At 40.1% G+C, this 21,094-nt stretch overlaps 1 protein-coding gene and 2 pseudogenes across 1 annotated transcript; all 3 read left to right on the top strand.

The window, feature by feature from the left end:
• Positions 1–882: 882 nt before the first annotated feature.
• Positions 883–7,218, top strand: LOC120729395 (cytochrome P450 2J6-like). Its single transcript, XM_040024928.1, has 11 exons — positions 883–1,422; positions 2,534–2,696; positions 3,128–3,280; positions 3,375–3,535; positions 3,694–3,762; positions 3,840–3,944; positions 4,142–4,280; positions 4,735–4,820; positions 6,197–6,298; positions 6,380–6,521; positions 6,816–7,218. Exons 1-11 carry the CDS (start codon positions 1,261–1,263, stop codon positions 7,001–7,003), a joined length of 1,470 nt encoding a protein of 489 aa, XP_039880862.1. The 5' UTR covers positions 883–1,260; the 3' UTR covers positions 7,004–7,218.
• On the top strand, positions 7,153–12,087 carry LOC120730456 (annotated as a pseudogene).
• Positions 12,088–14,239: 2,152 nt separating this feature from the next.
• Positions 14,240–20,384, top strand: LOC120729392 (annotated as a pseudogene).
• The last annotated feature ends 710 nt before the right edge of the window (positions 20,385–21,094 follow it).

Genomic DNA, 21,094 nt, shown 5'->3' with positions numbered 1-21,094 from the left:
ATCCAGTGGCACCAAGGCATCATACAATAAAATAATGTGATTAATACATAAGTAAAAGAAATTCCTATACAACCCTTATTTAAGAAATGCACATCCTCAACTTGATCCAACTGCATGTCTTGGATTCTTAGACTTTTATAGCCACGATAAAGTCCTCCCTGCAGTGCAGCACTTGCAAACATTAACAAGATTCTTTTAGTCTTGATGTAATGGACTTCAGTAACTCTGCTAGCCTTAATGTTTCCATAATGCTAGCAGCATTAGCAAGAGCAGCTAGGTGAAGATTTTGTTGCAAAGCAACTGGTAACTTTTACCATTGCTCTGACTCATCTACCTTACAAAATCCTTGCAATAAAACAAGGTTGGTTGCTCAGCAGCAGCTGGCCCTTTGCTACTTAGCTGATTACATAATGTGTTGTCTGTATAGAGTTCAGCACCTGTACAGTTCAATGATCCAACAGGCCTTTCAACTCACACAAATGGAATGTTTTCTTTTGTTCATTCTTTTTCTCAAAGAAGAGTTTGAAAACAGCCGACTGATATTTTAAAGCCATTAGAGTGATCGTTGTACATGGATACATTTTCATTTTATGATTTTAGTTTTTCCATATCACAGCTGTGCAATCATTGCTGCCAGTGCTACATAAGAACCACACGTATGTTACACATTTATAAAATACAGAATCAGGTCTTTTTATCTAAATCTTGTTTACGCTTTGTCTCTTTGTATCTTAATATTAAAGTTTATTTAGTTTATGATCTTATGTGAGGGTTTCCTGCTGTTTGAGCATGTTCAGCTCAAGTTTTTACCTGGAAATTCTGACTCCTTCACTCTTTTCTTTCAGATCTTTACAAGTCACAGCAAATTCTTGTAGATTAGTCAGTTTACCCAGTTTACTTCCACTTTCTTCTTCACATAGAAATGAGGACCTTCGTATTGAATTGTGTTTTATTAACAATGGAAGAAAATGAAACACAGAAAAATGCCTGACACTATGTGATATTTAAGGAAATCTGATACCGCTGTACAGTAGCCTGTCACATTACGCTAAAGGTGGTGGAGCAATGTGCTCTGTTTTTATCACGCTGTGTTTCACCTTTCACACAAATCTCAAGGTGTGTAGGTAGAAGAGGGCCGGCTGAGCTACATATTTGTGGGTCTGCCAGCTATTCCTCTCATTTCAAGTCAATGCTGTGGAAGAGAGCCAGAGATCAGTAACAACTAATACTTTTTCATAGTGCAGTCCAAATCGTCTCACCATGTTTGTTTCAATTGCACTGCTATGCCTCTGCCTTTTATTTCTTATTCTTCAACTCAAATCCAAGAGGCCCAAGAACTTCCCACCAGGCCCCCCAGGCCTTCCCCTGGTGGGGAACACTTTGCAGTTGAGTTTGGAGAACCCCTTAAAGGACTTTGAGAAGGTAAGAAAAAACATTCAATAAAATAAAAATGTTCATAATGTTTTATAATATTTTTTTATCCTATTACTATTATTAGCACTAAATGGGTTTAAATGTTTAGCTACTAAAACATTAGTGTGCTTTTCCTGACTGTGCTGTTAAAGACAATACCAATGCTTGTGGCTGTAAAAGGAAACACCTTTAAAATCCAAAGTTCTTACACTATAGTGAGCTCCTTATGTGATTACAAGCTAGTTTAGCATAGTTTAAACCCCCTGCAATCATCACTGTATATGGATCAATCTTCAGCTTATCGTTTAAGAAATGTCATGTGACAGTGCTACATGAGAAAAGAACCACATGCATCTCTACAAATCAGACACACTGTGCCCCGTTTTTAAAACTGACCAACATCAACATCTTACAAAATGCGAGTGAAACACTGAAATCCTTTGGTCTCATCACTGCTAACGTTTGCTTATGCTGTATATCGTTTTTTGTTTCGCTGCAGGTCATCAAACTACAGAGAGAAATGTGTCTTTAACAAATGCATATGGCATGCTCTGCAAGCGTAAAGTTAATAAATGTGTGCAGTGTGTAATGCGTGCTTCTACCCACACACAAATACAAAGCAATTTTACACCACGTCAAACTATTTTACAAATGTGTATGCCCAGACCTGAATAAATACAGATGTATAATAACTGATTTATAACTTAATTTATTAATTTCAGCTTCAGGAATTGGATAACGTTCTCCTTCAAAAAGCTGTTTGTGCATACACATATTTCTAAAACTACACGTTACTTCACTCTCACTTGCTTAGAAAACCTGAAATGCACGTGCACGAATCATCTGATCAGTCACGTCGTCACGTGGAGTCTTGAGACAAATTTCACGCTGCCAACTTTGCACAGATCCACAAATGTAAGCATGTCCCACTGTAAATATGTGGGCTTCCTCTGTATCCCTCCACGAAATGTTCAGGATTAGTTCACTTGATGCTTTTTTCTCTCCACAGAATAACTGAAATTACTGGACAGAAATGTTTAACCGTGTTGGAGGGAAATGTCCACCTGAGTATCTGGTTCATAAATTTCAAAAACTGCCATGTCATTTTGTTCCCTCCCAGCTGAGGAAGTCTTATGGAGATGTCTACAGTATTTACATTGGCCAGAAACCAGCTGTAGTCATCAATGGGCTGAAGGCCGTAAAGGAGGCGATGGTGACTAAGGCTGCTGATTTTGCTGGACGACCCCAAGACTTGTTTGTTAATGATGTCACCAAGAGTAAAGGTAGAACAGATGTTATCTATCACATGATACACTGTGTTCACACACATTTTACCATCAGTACCCAAAACAGCAAAACGAAAAATTAAATAAAGAAAACAAAACAAACGAAAAAATCCAGTATATACGTTAGCATATACTAGATTCTATGGTTTCAAGTTTTAGTGCATTATTATTTACTGCATGCATGAGGAAAAACACCCAGTTTGAGATAAGCACGCAGGGACAACATGGGTTAGGAAAATTCACCTTTTGCTGTTATCTCTTTGTAGAATACTCCTCTTCATCACAACGGTGCAGCACACATGCTGGACCATGTGAACGATCCATGTAAACAATAGAGTTCTTTTAATGAATGTGGAACGTAATAAAAGACGACACAGTCCAGAAAGTAAATGATCTTGTTTCCCTTTGTGCTGATAAATCTGTTTTAGGAGTAATTTTGGTCGATTACGGCTCTAGTTGGAGGGAACATCGTCGCTTTTCTTTGATGACTTTGAGGAACTTTGGTCTGGGGAAGAACTCGATGGAGGACAGGATTCATGAAGAGATAAAATACATCGTTAGAACCTTGGAAGACAGTGTTGGTAGGTCCGTCTGTGACCACAACGACGTTGCATTTGCTGTTGTTTCCTTTGCATTCCTGTAAAATTCTGTTCTGCTGAATAATCTCTTCCACAGGGAAAACCATGAGTCCTCAAGTTATGTTTCACAATGCGGCCTCCAACATCATCTGCCAGGTCCTCTTTTCTACACGCTACGAGTATGATGATGCGCTAATCAAACAGATTGTTAGGTGCTTCACTGAGAATACCAAGATGGCCAATGGACCGTGGGCTATGGTGAGTAAAAGCATGTTTCCCATGTAATCGTGCTTACTTAGGAATCCTGTCGTGGCTGAAGTTTTACGGCGACAATTCCACTGATACCAAAACTAAGATGCAGAAGTTCTGTGTTCATCCCCCCCACTCTCATTTAACTCTCTTATCTTTCCTTTCAGCTCTATGACACTTTTCCCATAATTCGTAACCTGCCACTGCCCTTCCAAAAGGCCTTTGAGAATTTAGAGGTAATTTCAATTTTCACTTTACCAGCAGGAAGAAGTAAAATTTGTTCAAACTTTGAGTGACTACATTTGCTTTTTAGACTTCAAAGAAAATTGCAATTGGTTTGATCAATGAGCACAAGAAGACCAGAGTTCCTGGAGAGCCACGAGATTTTATTGACTGCTATCTGGATGAACTGGAGAAGGTGTGTGAGTGTGAAAAGAAACAGATCTGCTCTAATTTGAGTATACAAAATATAAAAATTATTTGACTTTATTCAACCTGCACTTTTCCAAAAGGAGATATTTGTATAGTTTTAGTTCACAAGATGGTTAAAAATTCTGTTTTAAATGTAAAGAGCTGAAGGCATTTCTATCATATTCATTATTCCCCTCTTTTTAGAGAGGCGATGATGGGTCTTCATTCTCAGAGGAGTGGCTCATTATGAATGCTTTAGATCTTCACCTTGCTGGGACTGACACTACCTCCAACACCCTCCTTACTGCTTTCCTTTACCTTATGAACTACCCGCACATCCAAGGTAAACCTGCACATGTAAATAAGACATATTATGGTTATTTGTCATTGGTGTCTGTGGTCCTGCTCGAGGTTTTCCAGGTGTTCACTTGTACTTCAGCCTTCACATAATACAATCTAGCCTGAGCCACACCTGATAGCAGCAAAAGGGGCCATGCCCGTCCCAGCATGCTATATTCTATATGCTCGTTATATTAACTTAACAAAGGAGAGTCCCACTTAACTCAATTCCTTACCGGTACAAATTATTTGTATTAGTTTAGGTGTGGATGTGGTGTTTGATATGACTAATATCATCTCATGTTAAAGGTTGAAGACAAATTGAATGAATACAGAAGGTTCCATCTCTACGGGCCTAATGCTTTAGTGTTACATTACTTGTGTGTAGTCTTCCTTTGTCTCACCTACAGATATCTGAAATATGGAATTTAATGTGTGGTGTTATCCCTCCTGCACAGAAAGATGTCAGCAGGAGATAGACGACGTGTTGGGAGGGAAGTATCGGGCCAGTTTTGAGGACAGACACGAGATGCCTTACACACAGGTACTGTATATCAGAGAGATTTCTACTTATAATTGCCTTTTATTTAGCAGGCATGGTTACACAGCATAGCAAGTCCTACAGGTAATCATAAAGAGAGAACACACACATGCACAGGGTCCACAATAAGACGATAGCTCCAGGACAAGCAGTAGGTGGAAAACAGAATAAATATCAGCCTGATCTCCTCATTTCTCAAACAGTTTATGTTGGTTTATATTGGCAACAGACACAAAAACTCAGACCAGTTTTGGTCATCATTAATAACATTAGGTGATGCATTTAAACAGCTTCTTTTCAGGAAACCGTGGAGCCTCCATTGTTGTAGAAAGAACTGGTTTGACTGGAACTGGTCTACTCATAATGAAAAGAGCGTTTCATGTCGAAATCATATTGCAGAATCATCATGACCTTTTTCCACACTGTGAACTATGATGTTTGAATGTTTTCATTAGACATGAAACACAAACGTGTTTTATCTTAATGCATAAAATCTAGTAAGGCTGCTGTGTGATGACGTTGACAAAGAAGTTTTATGTTTCCACATCAGGTAACTGTTTATTTAAAGCAGAACATTAGACTGATGGTCCACAGCAGTGTCAGCTAACAGGGAGAGTAGCCTCTCTGTCGTCGTGCGCTGTCACAAACATTGAGTGTCAGGTTCATGCTCCAGAATATTTAGGAAGCCTAACATGGTAAATGGGCTGGTTCTTATATAGCGCTTTTCTGCTCTCGTGGAGCACCACATGCCACATTCACCCATTCACACTTTTTTCTGTCGTTTTACGTGCTTCCTTATTAACATTCACACATACTGCTCTACCTGCTGAGCCACAGGAACCCACTGATTTTATAAGAAACATACGCACTCAACCATCAGGGTCGTGTTTGCCTACTTTGAAAGAATTATATTGTAATTTAAAAGCTTGTTTTGCATAATGTCCTGGTTACAGACTGTAGTTAGGAAGTACCAGGATAGGTAGGAAGGATGTTAGGAACACCCTTTCCCTAACAAACCCCTGGCTTACAAACACAATAACATGCAGCTCTGGCTGCATGAAGGGCCTGCATATCTGAACATGTTGTGGGTTACACCTAACGCCCATGTGATGGCAGGAGTGTTTCATCACATGACTGTGAAGATTAGATAGGATTAGATTTCCTGGCACTGCCAAAGGCAAAGTCCACGTGACCCTGTCTGAATATTTTTTAAGGTTACATCAGCTGAAATGATCTCATTAATACTGCATCCTGTCTGTGGCTTATAGGGAGAGGTCCCCACGTCTGCAGCCTCTAATTTCTGTTGTGTTTTTATGTCAAAGTACTTAAAAATTGCTCAGAGTCAGATAAAGCACAGAAAATGTCTTCTCTTCATCCAGGCTGTGATTCACGAGATACAGAGAGTTGCCAACACTGTTCCTCTCAGTGTCTTCCACTGCACCACTAAAGACACAGAGCTGATGGGTTATTCCATTCCCAAGGTAAGGGACAACTGGTTAAATAGGTAGAGGCAATAAAGTGACGAGCATCCTTAATGGTTTTGAGGTTGATTTCGTCCTCAGGGAACAATAATCATCGAGAATCTGACCTCAGTGCTCAGCGAGGAGGGACAGTGGAAATTCCCTCATGAATTCAACCCTGAAAATTTCCTCGATGACAAAGGAGAGTTTGTTAAACCAGAGGCCTTCATGCCTTTCTCTGCAGGTACATGAGCACAAACACGCTGAGTAACAGCACAGACATGGTGTCGGGATGAAATGTTATTTTACTGTTACTATTCATAATCATTATTATTACTGTTGCATCACTTATGATCTATCATTATCATTTCATTGACACATTTATTGAAACTGTTGATGTTACATTAAAGTCTATGACTAAGACTAGTCTAAGACTATGGACCTTCAGTCGTATGTCTTTCCTCAAATACGAATCAGGACAATGGCCAGTTCAATCAATGTGTTTTTGATAATTTTGCGGTCTTTTTCAATGCCTCAGGTCCTCGGGTGTGTCTCGGGGAGGGTCTGGCTCGTATGGAGCTCTTCCTCATGATTGTGACTCTGCTGAGGAAGTTTAAGTTCATCTGGCCCGAGGACGCAGGAGAACCAGACTTCACTCCAGTCTTTGGAGCCACTATGACTCCCAGCCCTTATCACATGAAGGTCCAACTCAGGACCGCGCACTGAAGTGGTGTGCATAGGTGGAAGATGCAGAAAGAAAAAGTGCCACTTAGGTTTGAAAACCTATTTAATGAAGAATGCTGTACTTTAGTTTACTGTACCTGTAGTTTAAATAGCTTCTGCTGGGAAAATTTCCCTGAGATGTTTTTAACACAATGATTCTCAAACTGTGGGACATGGAGCCTCTGCAGGTGGGACGTGGGTAACAAAGGGAATGATGAGAAAAAAAATTAGTTGATTAGCATCTGTTGAGTGGTATTTATTAAAACTCAGCTGTGATTTTTTTTTTTTAGATTAAAATGGTCGTAGAGTGAGACGTGCTTTGGGCTTCTTAGCGGGGTGATGCCAGTTAAAACTTTAAGAACAAGTGTATTAAAAACACTAGACAGTCTCTAATAAACATGCCAAACTCACACTTGTCTTACTCCTTTTAAAATCACTTTCTCAAACATTAGGAACTTTGTTTTGGAGCTCCTCGATATTAGATAATATTCATAACTCTTGACTAACTCTGAGTCAGTATAAATGGAAGCATCACTGAGGCTACGAACTACTCTGAATGCTACAGTCACTTACATTATCCCTCTTTTCATTAAAAAGGTGCATTTTTAAACTCTAAAAGCACTTTAGAAAACAATGAATGATAACCAACAGCACTGGTCTGAGAAATGATGGAGGTATGCTTTGGAGACCTGTCATCAAAGCATTCAAATTAAATGTGTACCAGCTGCTGCAGCATGGGTGCTGTTGTTGTTGTTGTTGAGTGTGTGCAGCAGTGTTGTCACGGCAAAACGTTGTCCTTTAGACGTCTCATGTAGCAGAAAAAATGACAGAGTTAAACCCTTTGTCCTTTGGCCTTACTGTCTTTGAACAGGTTTTGTCAACACAACCACTCAAGATGTGTCAAAAACTTTACACATGTGTAGTTAGAAGATGGGTCTGGTCCACGATGGGAACACATCAGTCTTCTGCTTTATGTCAGCAGATTGCCTCCACTAGTTGAATATCAGTTGTTTTTGTTTACTAGCACAAGTTAAAAAGAAATAATCACTTTGCGACTGACCGTCAGAGCCAGACTTTGGCCATTTAGCACAACTGTTACTGTTCAACAACAGTTTGAAATAATAACCTAAACTGAGGATACGCAGTCATTCCTGACTGCTGAATCATGCAGTTTTTCAAATGACCTAAATTATTGATGAATATTCAAAAATATTACTGAACAATATAAAGCACCTTGAGGCGACTACTGAGGCGATACAGCCAAGTGTGACTCACTTCACACTTGGCTGTATCCAGTGAATACTGTGAGTCAGTTCTTTGGCAGTTCTGAGCCTTCCTTTCTTTATAAGCCAATATTTGCAAAGATTATTTTCTATATGGGTGAAAGGGCTTGTGTTATATAACTGATTGCATATTGATAAGATGTTTGATCCTTAGCAGTCTGCAAAGACTCTGTGTGCCTCCCAGAGCACTCTGGCATACACACACATCCTAAGGTCATGAGAGAGGTCGTACCTTCTCTTACTGATTTATACTATGGGAAGACAGCTACTCTGTATCTGCTTAAGTAAGACACAGAGAAAAAACCCAACAATCATATGACCCCCTATGAGCAGCACTTTGGCGACAGTGGGAAGGAAAAACTCCCTTTTAACAGGAAGAAACCTCCAACAGAACCAGGCTCAGGGAGGGGCGGGGCCATCTGCTGTGATTGGTGGGGTGAGAGAAGGAAGACAGGATAAAGACATGCTGTGGAAGAGAGACAGAGGTTAATAACAGATATGATTCAATGCAGAGAGGTCTGTTAACACATAGTGAGTGAAGAAGAAACACCCAGTGCATCATGGGAATCCCCGGCAGCCTACGCCTGTGTCACGGCTGGCGGAGTGAGCCGTGTGGAGTGGAGGAAAAGGAGGACCCAAAATGCAGCAAACTGATGATACGAGTGAAGTTTATTTACACGGTGGCAGTGGCAAAAACAGGCAAGTGAAGCATGAGTAATGACAAACCTAAACTGGGAGAAACTAAAGAGCAAACCTGAAGTCTTCAAAACGGAGAGCGGAGCGGAGCGGAGCGGAGCAGAGCAGAGAGACGCAGACTAAGGAACAGGGTAACAGACTGACACGGAGTTATACAGACGAACCGGCAACAGGCAGGAGAACACACAGGGCTTAAATACACACACCAGTAATCAGGGGATGAGAAACAGGAGGGCAACACAGCTGGGAGGAATCTGAGCTGACGGAATAGGGGAAACGTAAACTGAGCACACTCACATATGACACAGACCTTCACAATAAAACAGGAAACTCAGAACACCACACCAAGACACAGACCTGACACTGAGAGACAGACAGAATGACACATGGAACCTGAACTAAACTAAACGTGAGATACAACCGAGAACAAATCCTTAAACATGAAACTCAAATAATCATCATCATCATCATCATGAACACAACAAGAGAACAAGAACACAATCCCTGATGCAAACTTAAATCAAAACACAACAAACTCAAAATACTGGGTCCAACGGACCCAGAACCGTGACAGCCTGTTGCAGCATAACTAAGGGAGGATTCAGGGTCACTTGGTCCAGCCCTAACTATATGCTTTAGCAAAAAAGGAAAGTTTGAAGCCTAATCTTGAAAGTAGAGATAGTGTCTGTGACAGGGGATTTCTTTAAATCACCCCGTAGTTCTTCAGCTAAGACACCTGAGTTAGAAAACACAAACACTGCAGTTGTCTTTACTCATTCATGAACGCAAGACCTGCGACCTGCGTCTCATCACTGTCTGCGTTCTTTATTTAAACTTTTCTGTGTGTCTGTGTGTGTATGTGTGTGCATGTGTGTGTGTACAAAAATAACAACGTCACTCAGAGCTACGGGTTTTCCCCTTTTCTACATCTGTATGTTCTCGGAAAAGAGCTGAGGTTTCTCTTCTCTACATCTAACTATTCTCTGAAAACAGGAAGCGGTTAGTAGCTGAATAAGTTCATCATCACAAAAGTTATTAGGTGAAAAGTCACGTAGACATGTAGATTGCTTAGTGATCAATAAAAAGCACATTTCATGAAGCTGATCACATTATATAAAAACAATTTCCCTTTGACATTCCCTCCTGTTGATCAAAAAAATTTATAAACAACTCTTTAAAAAGAGATTCATAGTTTTAATGCAGAAAGGTGAACATACGTGTGGCTGTGACCGTTCCGTCTCTCGTACCGTGTCTGTCACTTTCTTTTCCATTTATAACTTTTTCTTAGAGAGGCAACGATGGGTCTTCATTTTCAGAAACGCAGCTCCTTAGGTTCACCTTGGATATTTACTTTGCTGGGACTGACACTACATCCAACACCCTGCTTACTGGTTTTCTTTATCTTGTGAACTACCCACACATACAAGGTAAACCTGCACATATGACTTGGCTTTTTGTTATCAGCTCTTGTTCTCTTGTACCATAAAGTCATGCACACTGCTGTGCTGTATACTAAGGCCCATAATGTAAAACAGCCATTTTTTGCAAATGATTTGTTGATGTTTAGGTCCAATATACTGGACTGCATACACAGTACACCTACAGGGGCTGCTCGTCCATGGAAACCCATGTCACGAAGCTGCCGATGTATAGTTTTAATGCCAATGGTAATGCCAGAGGAGGACGGCTCTGCATTGTCATTGATTCAGCAGAGCATTAGCAAGTTTAATGCACTGTGTGCCTCCGCATTCAGCAAACCCACTGTAACTTAATATGGTCTGTCACTTTGTGGCTGACTTCAGTTGATTGGAGTACCACACTCTGATTCACTGTGCTCTGTGTAACAACTCATTCTTTCACAGATGTTCGTAAAGGCACATTGCATGGCTACGTGCTTAATTTGTTACATCTGTGGCAAAGACACTGAAAACACCTGAATTCAAATATTAAGCATTGTGGTCAAATACTTGTCCATATAGTGTATATCAAATGTTGTATGCCTACGAAGTTACTTTTCTAAAATCATAGTTATATCGCTGGTTATGGTGTACTGCAAAGTGTTGTGTTGTCCTGTTCTAACAGAACAATGTCAGGAGGAGATAGACCGAGTGCTGGAAGGGAAAGATCAGGCCAGTTTTTGAGGACAGACACAAGATGCCCTACATGCAGGTATTTTTTTTTTACTTACATCTAAGGTCTTTGGTTGTGAGTGCTGTGTTTGTTAGATGGTGACACAAAGCCATGTAAAGTTTAGAAATAATTTATAAATGAGTAAAAGTGAAACGGTAACTCTATTTGTAGCTGTGTCGATTCTTCTCAGAGACTCTCAAACCAAAGCACAGACTGTCAAAAAACAGCTGCTCTGTGGAACTGCAGATCCACTAAATTATTCATCAAAATATTGCTCAAAGTATATATGCATTGTTTTTGTGGCTGAATTTGACAGCATGCATGTATTCTGCTCTAAGTCAAAGAAATGTCTTCTCTTCATCCAGGCTGTGATTCACGAGATACAGAGAGTTGCCAACACTGTTCCTCTCAGTGTCTTCCACTGCACCACTAAAGACACAGAGCTGATGGGTTATTCCATTCCCAAGGTAAGGGCCAACTGGTTAAATAGTTTTTGGCAACAGAGAAAGTGACGAGCATCCTTAATAGTTTTGAGGTTGATTTTGTCCTCAGGGAACAATGATCATCGAGAATCTGACCTCAGTGCTCAGCGAGGAGGGACAGTGGAAATTCCCTCATGAATTCAACCCTGAAAACTTCCTCGATGACAAAGGAGAGTTTGTTAAACCAGAGGCCTTCATGCCTTTCTCTGCAGGTACATGAAAACACGATTCACATACCGACATAGTTGATTAAATCTTCTGTCGTAGATGATACTGAGGTATTTTTTTCAACGTCTCAGGTCCTCGGGTGTGTCTCGGGGAGGGTCTGGCTCGCATGGAGCTCTTCCTCATCATGGTGACTCTGCTGAGGAAGTTCAAGTTCATCTGGCCCGAGGACGCAGGAGAACCAGACTTCACTCCAGTCTATGGGGTCACTCTGACTCCCAAACCTTACCGCATGAAAGTCCAACTCAGAACGCCACAGTGAGGCGGTGTGCAGATGGACATTAACTAGCAGTTAGACCTGGTCGGAAGTTATCTGGGAAACTTTTATCCATTTCTTATTTCTACTGCATTGGTGAAATATGAAATAAACATACAAAACTCACATTTGTTTCTTGTATTTCACACTTTCCGCAGTTTGAATCAGCTTCTTTTATTTTCAGGCTGTTCTTTATTTGTTAGCTCATGACTCCATAAATAGATTAAAGATTGTTTCTGGCCCAACAACATAAAACTTCAAACAAACATTTCACCTCAGTCATTTTCTTAGTTACATTTGATTTGGCTTTTCACTAAGTTGTTTTTAATCTTGGTCTATTTACCACAATATAACTGAGCTTTGGTCAGTTATTAGTACCAGACCATGATCATTATGATCTTTAAAGGCCTCAAAGAATTTCTCAAAGAATCTCTTTAAATTCAATATCAGACACTTACAGGATCATAAAAAGTATTGAAATATGATTATTTCAAACTTCAAACGTGAAACATTGAAGATTTGAACTTGCATTAAATCTACTGAAACCCTGTTGTGGAAGTTTTCCCTTAAATAAAGCCTGCAGATGAGCGGTGAGCGGTAGCTAACATTCTTTAATCCAAACACACAAAGAACAGAAAACCAAGCTTGTGGAGAGCCTACATGTCCGCGGGGCAGACGGTCAGCAGAGTCTCCCTGAGCCCAGCATGGCTCTCAGTTAAATACCTTCTTCAGGAACAAAAGGCAGTACACAGCTGTTTCACACTTTAAGGTTCACACTCCCTTGCTACCTCCCAGAGTCCTCAAAGAGACAAAAGACTCTTCCTGTGGAGTTGTCTGCTTCCCCCAACTTCCTTACTACACCCCCACCATTTGTCTTAATGTATGAGTGTGAGACTTGTTAAAATCCAGTGGCACCAAGGCATCATACAATAAAATAATGTGATTAATACATAAGTAAAAGAAATTCCTATACAACCCTTATTTAAGAAATGCACATCCTCAACTTGATCCAACTGCATGTCTTGGATTCTTAGACTTTTATAGCCACGATAAAGTCCTCCCTGCAGTGCAGCACTTGCAAACATTAACAAGATTCTTTAGTCTTGATGTAATGGACTTCAGTAACTCTGCTAGCCTTAATGTTTCCATAATGCTAGCAGCATTAGCAAGAGCAGCTAGGTGAAGATTTTGTTGCAAAGCAATGGTAACTTTTACCATTGCTCTGACTCATCTACCTTACAAAATCCTTGCAATAAAACAAGGTTGGTTGCTCAGCAGCAGCTGGCCCTTTGCTACTTAGCTGATTACATAATGTGTTGTCTGTATAGAGTTCAGCACCTGTACAGTTCAATGATCCAACAGGCCTTTCAACTCACACAAATGGAATGTTTTCTTTTGTTCATTCTTTTTCTCAAAGAAGAGTTTGAAAACAGCCGACTGATATTTTAAAGCCATTAGAGTGATCGTTGTACATGGATACATTTTCATTTTATGATTTTAGTTTTTCCATATCACAGCTGTGCAATCATTGCTGCCAGTGCTACATAAGAACCACACGTATGTTACACATTTATAAAATACAGAATCAGGTCTTTTTATCTAAATCTTGTTTACGCTTTGTCTCTTTGTATCTTAATATTAAAGTTTATTTAGTTTATGATCTTATGTGAGGGTTTCCTGCTGTTTGAGCATGTTCAGCTCAGTTTTTTACCTGGAAATTCTGACTCCTTCACTCTTTTCTTTCAGATCTTTACAAGTCACAGCAAATTCTTGTAGATTAGTCAGTTTACCCAGTTTACTTCCACTTTCTTCTCACATAGAAATGAGGACCTTCGTATTGAATTGTGTTTTATTAACAATGGAAGAAAATGAAACACAGAAAAATGCCTGACACTATGTGATATTTAAGGAAATCTGATACCGCTGTACAGTAGCCTGTCACATTACGCTAAAGGTGGTGGAGCAATGTGCTCTGTTTTTATCACGCTGTGTTTCACCTTTCACACAAATCTCAAGGTGTGTAGGTAGAAGAGGGCCGGCTGAGCTACATATTTGTGGGTCTGCCAGCTATTCCTCTCATTTCAAGTCATGCTGTGGAAGAGAGCCAGAGATCAGTAACAACTAATACTTTTCATAGTGCAGTCCAAATCGTCTCACCATGTTTTGTTTCAATTGCACTGCTATGCCTCTGCCTTTATTTCTTATTCTTCAACTCAAATCCAAGAGGCCCAAGAACTTCCCACCAGGCCCCCCAGGCCTTCCCCTGGTGGGGAACACTTTGCAGTTGAGTTTGGAGAACCCCTTAAAGGACTTTGAGAAGGTAAGAAAAAACATTCAATAAAATAAAAATGTTCATAATGTTTTATAATATTTTTTTATCCTATTACTATTATAGCACTAAATGGGTTTAAATGTTTAGCTACTAAAACATTAGTGTGCTTTTCCTGACTGTGCTGTTAAAGACAATACCAATGCTTGTGGCTGTAAAAGGAAACACCTTTAAAATCCAAGTTCTTACACTATAGTGAGCTCCTTATGTGATTACAAGCTAGTTTAGCATAGTTTAAACCCCCTGCAATCATCACTGTATATGGATCAATCTTCAGCTTATCGTTTAAGAAATGTCATGTGACAGTGCTACATGAGAAAAGAACCACATGCATCTCTACAAATCAGACACACTGTGCCCCGTTTTTAAAACTGACCAACATCAACATCTTACAAATGCGAGTGAAACACTGAAATCCTTTGGTCTCATCACTGCTAACGTTTGCTTATGCTGTATATCGTTTTTTGTTTCGCTGCAGGTCATCAAACTACAGAGAGAAATGTGTCTTTAACAAATGCATATGGCATGCTCTGCAAGCGTAAAGTTAATAAATGTGTGCAGTGTGTAATGCGTGCTTCTACCCACACACAAATACAAAGCAATTTTACACACGTCAAAACTATTTTACAAATGTGTATGCCCAGACCTGAATAAATACAGATGTATAATAACTGATTTATAACTTAATTTATTAATTTCAGCTTCAGAATTGGATAACGTTCTCCTTCAAAAAGCTGTTTGTGCATACACATATTTCTAAAACTACACGTTACGTCACTCTCACTTGCTTAGAAACCTGAAATGCACGTGCACGAATCATCTGATCAGTCACGTCGTCACGTGGAGTCTTGAGACAAATTTCACGCTGCCAACTTTGCACAGATCCACCAATGTAAGCATGTCCCACTGTAAATATGTGGGCTTCCTCTGTATCCCTCCACGAAATGTTCAGGATTAGTTCACTGATGCTTTTTTCTCTCCACAGAATAACTGAATTACTGGACAGAAATGTTTAACCGTGTTGGAGGGAAATGTCCACCTGAGTATCTGGTTCATAAATTTCAAAAACTGCCATGTCATTTTGTTCCCTCCCAGCTGAGGAAGTCTTATGGAGATGTCTACAGTATTTACATTGGCCAGAAACCAGCTGTAGTCATCAATGGGCTGAAGGCCGTAAAGGAGGCGATGGTGACTAAGGCTGCTGATTTTGCTGGACGACCCCAAGACTTGTTTGTTAATGATGTCACCAAGAGTAAAGGTAGAACAGATGTTATCTATCACATGATACACTGTGTTCACACACATTTTTACCATCAGTACCCAAAACAGCAAAACGAAAAATTAAATAAAGAAAACAAAACAAACGAAAAAATCCAGTATACGTTAGCATATACTAGATTCTATGGTTTCAAGTTTTAGTGCATTATTATTTACTGCATGCTGAGGAAACACACCCAGTTTGAGATAAGCACGCAGGGACAACATGGGTTAGGAAAATTCACCTTTTGCTGTTATCTCTTTGTAGAATACCTCCTCTTCATCACAACGGTGCAGCACACATGCTGGACCATGTGAACGATCCATGTCAAACAATAGAGTTCTTTTAATGAATGTGGAACGTAATAAAAGACGACACAGTCCAGAAAGTAAATGATCTTGTTTCCCTTTGTGCTGATAAATCTGTTTTAGGAGTAATTTTGGTCGATTACGGCTCTAGTTGGAGGGAACATCGTCGCTTTTCTTTGATGACTTTGAGGAACCTTTGGTCTGGGGAAGAACTCGATGGAGGACAGGATTCATGAAGAGATAAAATACATCGTTAGAACCTTGGAAGACAGTGTTTGGTAGGTCCGTCTGTGACCACAACGACGTTGCATTTGCTGTTGTTTCCTTTGCATTCCTGTAAAATTCTGTTCTGCTGAATAATCTCTTCCACAGGGAAAACCATGAGTCCTCAAGTTATGTTTCACAATGCGGCCTCCAACATCATCTGCCAGGTCCTCTTTTCTACACGCTACGAGTATGATGATGCGCTAATCAAACAGATTGTTAGGTGCTTCACTGAGAATACCAAGATGGCCAATGGACCGTGGGCTATGGTGAGTAAAAGCATGTTTCCCATGTAATCGTGCTTACTTAGGAATCCTGTCGTGGCTGAAGTTTTACGGCGACAATTCCACTGATACCAAAACTAAGATGCAGAAGTTCTGTGTTCATCCCCCCCACTCTCATTTAACTCTCTTATCTTTCCTTTCAGCTCTATGACACTTTTCCCATAATTCGTAACCTGCCACTGCCCTTCCAAAAGGCCTTTGAGAATTTAGAGGTAATTTCAATTTTCACTTACCAGCAGGAAGAAGTAAAATTTGTTCAAACTTTGAGTGACTACATTTGCTTTTTAGACTTCAAAGAAAATTGCAATTGGTTTGATCAATGAGCACAAGAAGACCAGAGTTCCTGGAGAGCCACGAGATTTTATTGACTGCTATCTGGATGAACTGGAGAAGGTGTGTGAGTGTGAAAAGAAACAGATCTGCTCTAATTTGAGTATACAAAATATAAAAAATTATTTGACTTTATTCAACCTGCACTTTTCCAAAGGAGATATTTGTATAGTTTTAGTTCACAAGATGGTTAAAAATTCTGTTTTAAATGTAAAGAGCTGAAGGCATTTCTATCATATTCATTATTCCCCTCTTTTTAGAGAGGCGATGATGGGTCTTTCATTCTCAGAGGAGTGGCTCATTATGAATGCTTTAGATCTTCACCTTGCTGGGACTTGACACTACCTCCAACACCCTCCTTACTGCTTTCCTTTACCTTATGAACTACCCGCACATCCAAGGTAAACCTGCACATGTAAATAAGACATATTATGGTTATTTGTCATTGGTGTCTGTGGTCCCTGCTCGAGGTTTTCCAGGTGTTTCACTTGTACTTTCAGCCTTCACATAATACAATCTAGCCTGAGCCACACCTGATAGCAGCAAAAGGGGCCATGCCCGTCCCAGCATGCTATATTCTATATGCTCGTTATATTAACTTAACAAAGGAGAGTCCCACTTAACTCAATTCCTTACCGGTACAAATTATTTGTATTAGTTTAGGTGTGGATGTGGTGTTTGATATGACTAATATCATCTCATGTTAAAGGTTGAAGACAATTGAATGAATACAGAAGGTTCCATCTCTACGGGCCTAATGCTTTAGTGTTACATTACTTGTGTGTAGTCTTCCTTTGTCTCACCTACAGATATCTGAAATATGGAATTTAATGTGTGGTGTTATCCCTCCTGCACAGAAAGATGTCAGCAGGAGATAGACGACGTGTTGGGAGGGAAGTATCGGGCCAGTTTTGAGGACAGACACGAGATGCCTTACACACAGGTACTGTATCTCAGAGAGATTTCTACTTATAATTGCCTTTTATTTAGCAGGCATGGTTACACAGCATAGCAAGTCCTACAGGTAATCATAAGAGAGAACACACACATGCACAGGGTCCACAATAAGACGATAGCTCCAGGACAAGCAGTAGGTGGAAAACAGAATAAATATCAGCCTGATCTCCTCATTTCTCAAACAGTTTTATGTTGGTTTATATTGGCAACAGACACAAAAACTCAGACCAGTTTTGGTCATCATTAATAACATTAGGTGATGCATTTTAAACAGCTTCTTTTCAGGAAACCGTGGAGCCTCCATTGTTGTAGAAAGAACTGGTTTGACTGGAACTGGTCTACTCATAATGAAAAGAGCGTTTCATGTCGAAATCATATTGCAGAATCATCATGACCTTTTTCCACACTGTGAACTATGATGTTTGAATGTTTTCATTAGACATGAAACACAACGTGTTTTATCTTAATGCATAAAAATCTAGTAAGGCTGCTGTGTGATGACGTTGACAAAGAAGTTTTATGTTTCCACATCAGGTAACTGTTTATTTAAAGCAGAACATTAGACTGATGGTCCACAGCAGTGTCAGCTAACAGGGAGAGTAGCCTCTTCTGTCGTCGTGCGCTGTCACAAACATTGAGTGTCAGGTTCATGCTCCAGAATATTTAGGAAGCCTAACATGGTAAATGGGCTGGTTCTTATATAGCGCTTTTCTGCTCTCGTGGAGCACCACATGCCACATTCACCCATTCACACTTTTTTCTGTCGTTTTACGTGCTTCCTTATTAACATTCACACATACTGCTCTACCTGCTGAGCCACAGGAACCCACTGATTTTATAAGAAACATACGCCACTCAACCATCAGGGTCGTGTTTGCCTACTTTGAAAGAATTATATTGTAATTTAAAAGCTTGTTTTGCATAATGTCCTGGTTACAGACTGTAGTTAGGAAGTACCAGGATAGGTAGGAAGGATGTTAGGAACACCCTTTCCCTAACAAACCCCTGGCTTACAAACACAATAACATGCAGCTCTGGCTGCATGAAGGGCCTGCATATCTGAACATGTTGTGGGTTACACCTAACGCCCATGTGATGGCAGGAGTGTTTCATCACATGACTGTGAAGATTAGATAGGATTAGATTTCCTGGCACTGCCAAAGGCAAAGTCCACGTGACCCTGTCTGAATATTTTTTAAGGTTACATCAGCTGAAATGATCTCATTAATACTGCATCCTGTCTGTGGCTTATAGGGAGAGGTCCCCACGTCTGCAGCCTCTAATTTCTGTTGTGTTTTTATGTCAAAGTACTTAAAAATTGCTCAGAGTCAGATAAAGCACAGAAAATGTCTTCTCTTCATCCAGGCTGTGATTCACGAGATACAGAGAGTTGCCAACACTGTTCCTCTCAGTGTCTTCCACTGCACCACTAAAGACACAGAGCTGATGGGTTATTCCATTCCCAAGGTAAGGGACAACTGGTTAAATAGGTAGAGGCAATAAAGTGACGAGCATCCTTAATGGTTTTGAGGTTGATTTCGTCCTCAGGGAACAATAATCATCGAGAATCTGACCTCAGTGCTCAGCGAGGAGGGACAGTGGAAATTCCCTCATGAATTCAACCCTGAAAATTTCCTCGATGACAAAGGAGAGTTTGTTAAACCAGAGGCCTTCATGCCTTTCTCTGCAGGTACATGAGCACAAACACGCTGAGTAACAGCACAGACATGGTGTCGGGATGAAATGTTATTTTACTGTTACTATTCATAATCATTATTATTACTGTTGCATCACTTATGATCTATCATTATCATTTCATTGACACATTTATTGAAACTGTTGATGTTACATTAAAGTCTATGACTAAGACTAGTCTAAGACTATGGACCTTCAGTCGTATGTCTTTCCTCAAATACGAATCAGGACAATGGCCAGTTCAATCAATGTGTTTTTGATAATTTTGCGGTCTTTTTCAATGCCTCAGGTCCTCGGGTGTGTGTCTCGGGGAGGGTCTGGCTCGTATGGAGCTCTTCCTCATGATTGTGACTCTGCTGAGGAAGTTTAAGTTCATCTGGCCCGAGGACGCAGGAGAACCAGACTTCACTCCAGTCTTTGGAGCCACTATGACTCCCAGCCCTTATCACATGAAGGTCCAACTCAGGACCGCGCACTGAAGTGGTGTGCATAGGTGGAAGATGCAGAAAGAAAAAGTGCCACTTAGGTTTGAAAACCTATTTAATGAAGAATGCTGTACTTTAGTTTTACTGTACCTGTAGTTTAAATAGCTTCTGCTGGGAAAATTTCCCTGAGATGTTTTTAACACAATGATTCTCAAACTGTGGGACATGGAGCCTCTGCAGGTGGGACGTGGGTAACAAAGGGAATGATGAGAAAAAAAATTAGTTGATTAGCATCTGTTGAGTGGTATTTATTAAAACTCAGCTGTGATTTTTTTTTTTTTAGATTAAAATGGTCGTAGAGTGAGACGTGCTTTGGGCTTCTTAGCGGGGTGATGCCAGTTAAAACTTTAAGAACAAGTGTATTAAAACACTAGACAGTCTCTAATAAACATGCCAAACTCACACTTGTCTTACTCCTTTTAAAATCACTTTCTCAAACATTAGGAACTTTGTTTTGGAGCTCCTCGATATTAGATAATATTCATAACTCTTGACTAACTCTGAGTCAGTATAAATGGAAGCATCACTGAGGCTACGAACTACTCTGAATGCTACAGTCACTTACATTATCCCTCTTTTCATTAAAAAGGTGCATTTTTAAACTCTAAAAGCACTTTAGAAAACAATGAATGATAACCAACAGCACTGGTCTGAGAAATGATGGAGGTATGCTTTGGAGACCTGTCATCAAAGCATTCAAATTAAATGTGTACCAGCTGCTGCAGCATGGGTGCTGTTGTTGTTGTTGTTGAGTGTGTGCAGCAGTGTTGTCACGGCAAAACGTTTGTCCTTTAGACGTCTCATGTAGCAGAAAAAATGACAGAGTTAAACCCTTTGTCCTTTGGCCTTACTGTCTTTGAACAGGTTTTGTCAACACAACCACTCAAGATGTGTCAAAAACTTTACACATGTGTAGTTAGAAGATGGGTCTGGTCCACGATGGGAACACATCAGTCTTCTGCTTTATGTCAGCAGATTTGCCTCCACTAGTTGAATATCAGTTGTTTTTGTTTACTAGCACAAGTTAAAAAGAAATAATCACTTTGCGACTGACCGTCAGAGCCAGACTTTGGCCATTTAGCACAACTGTTACTGTTCAACAACAGTTTGAA

This window comes from Simochromis diagramma, unplaced genomic scaffold, assembly GCF_900408965.1.
Source record: "Simochromis diagramma unplaced genomic scaffold, fSimDia1.1 OVJJ01000293.1, whole genome shotgun sequence".
Lineage (NCBI taxonomy): Eukaryota > Metazoa > Chordata > Actinopteri > Cichliformes > Cichlidae > Simochromis > Simochromis diagramma.
Note: the sequence above shows the minus strand (reverse complement) of the source record. Positions and strands in the feature narration are given on the sequence as shown.

Bases quoted from the DNA above. Each gene is read 5' to 3' on its own strand.
- LOC120729395 (XM_040024928.1), top strand. From the start codon at position 1,261: ATGTTTGTTTCAATTGCACTGCTATGCCTCTGCCTTTTATTTCTTATT. The intron at 3,536-3,693 runs GTGAGTAAAAGC...CTTTCCTTTCAG, and splicing joins CCAATGGACCGTGGGCTATG to CTCTATGACACTTTTCCCAT. The intron at 4,821-6,196 runs GTACTGTATATC...CTCTTCATCCAG, and splicing joins ACGAGATGCCTTACACACAG to GCTGTGATTCACGAGATACA.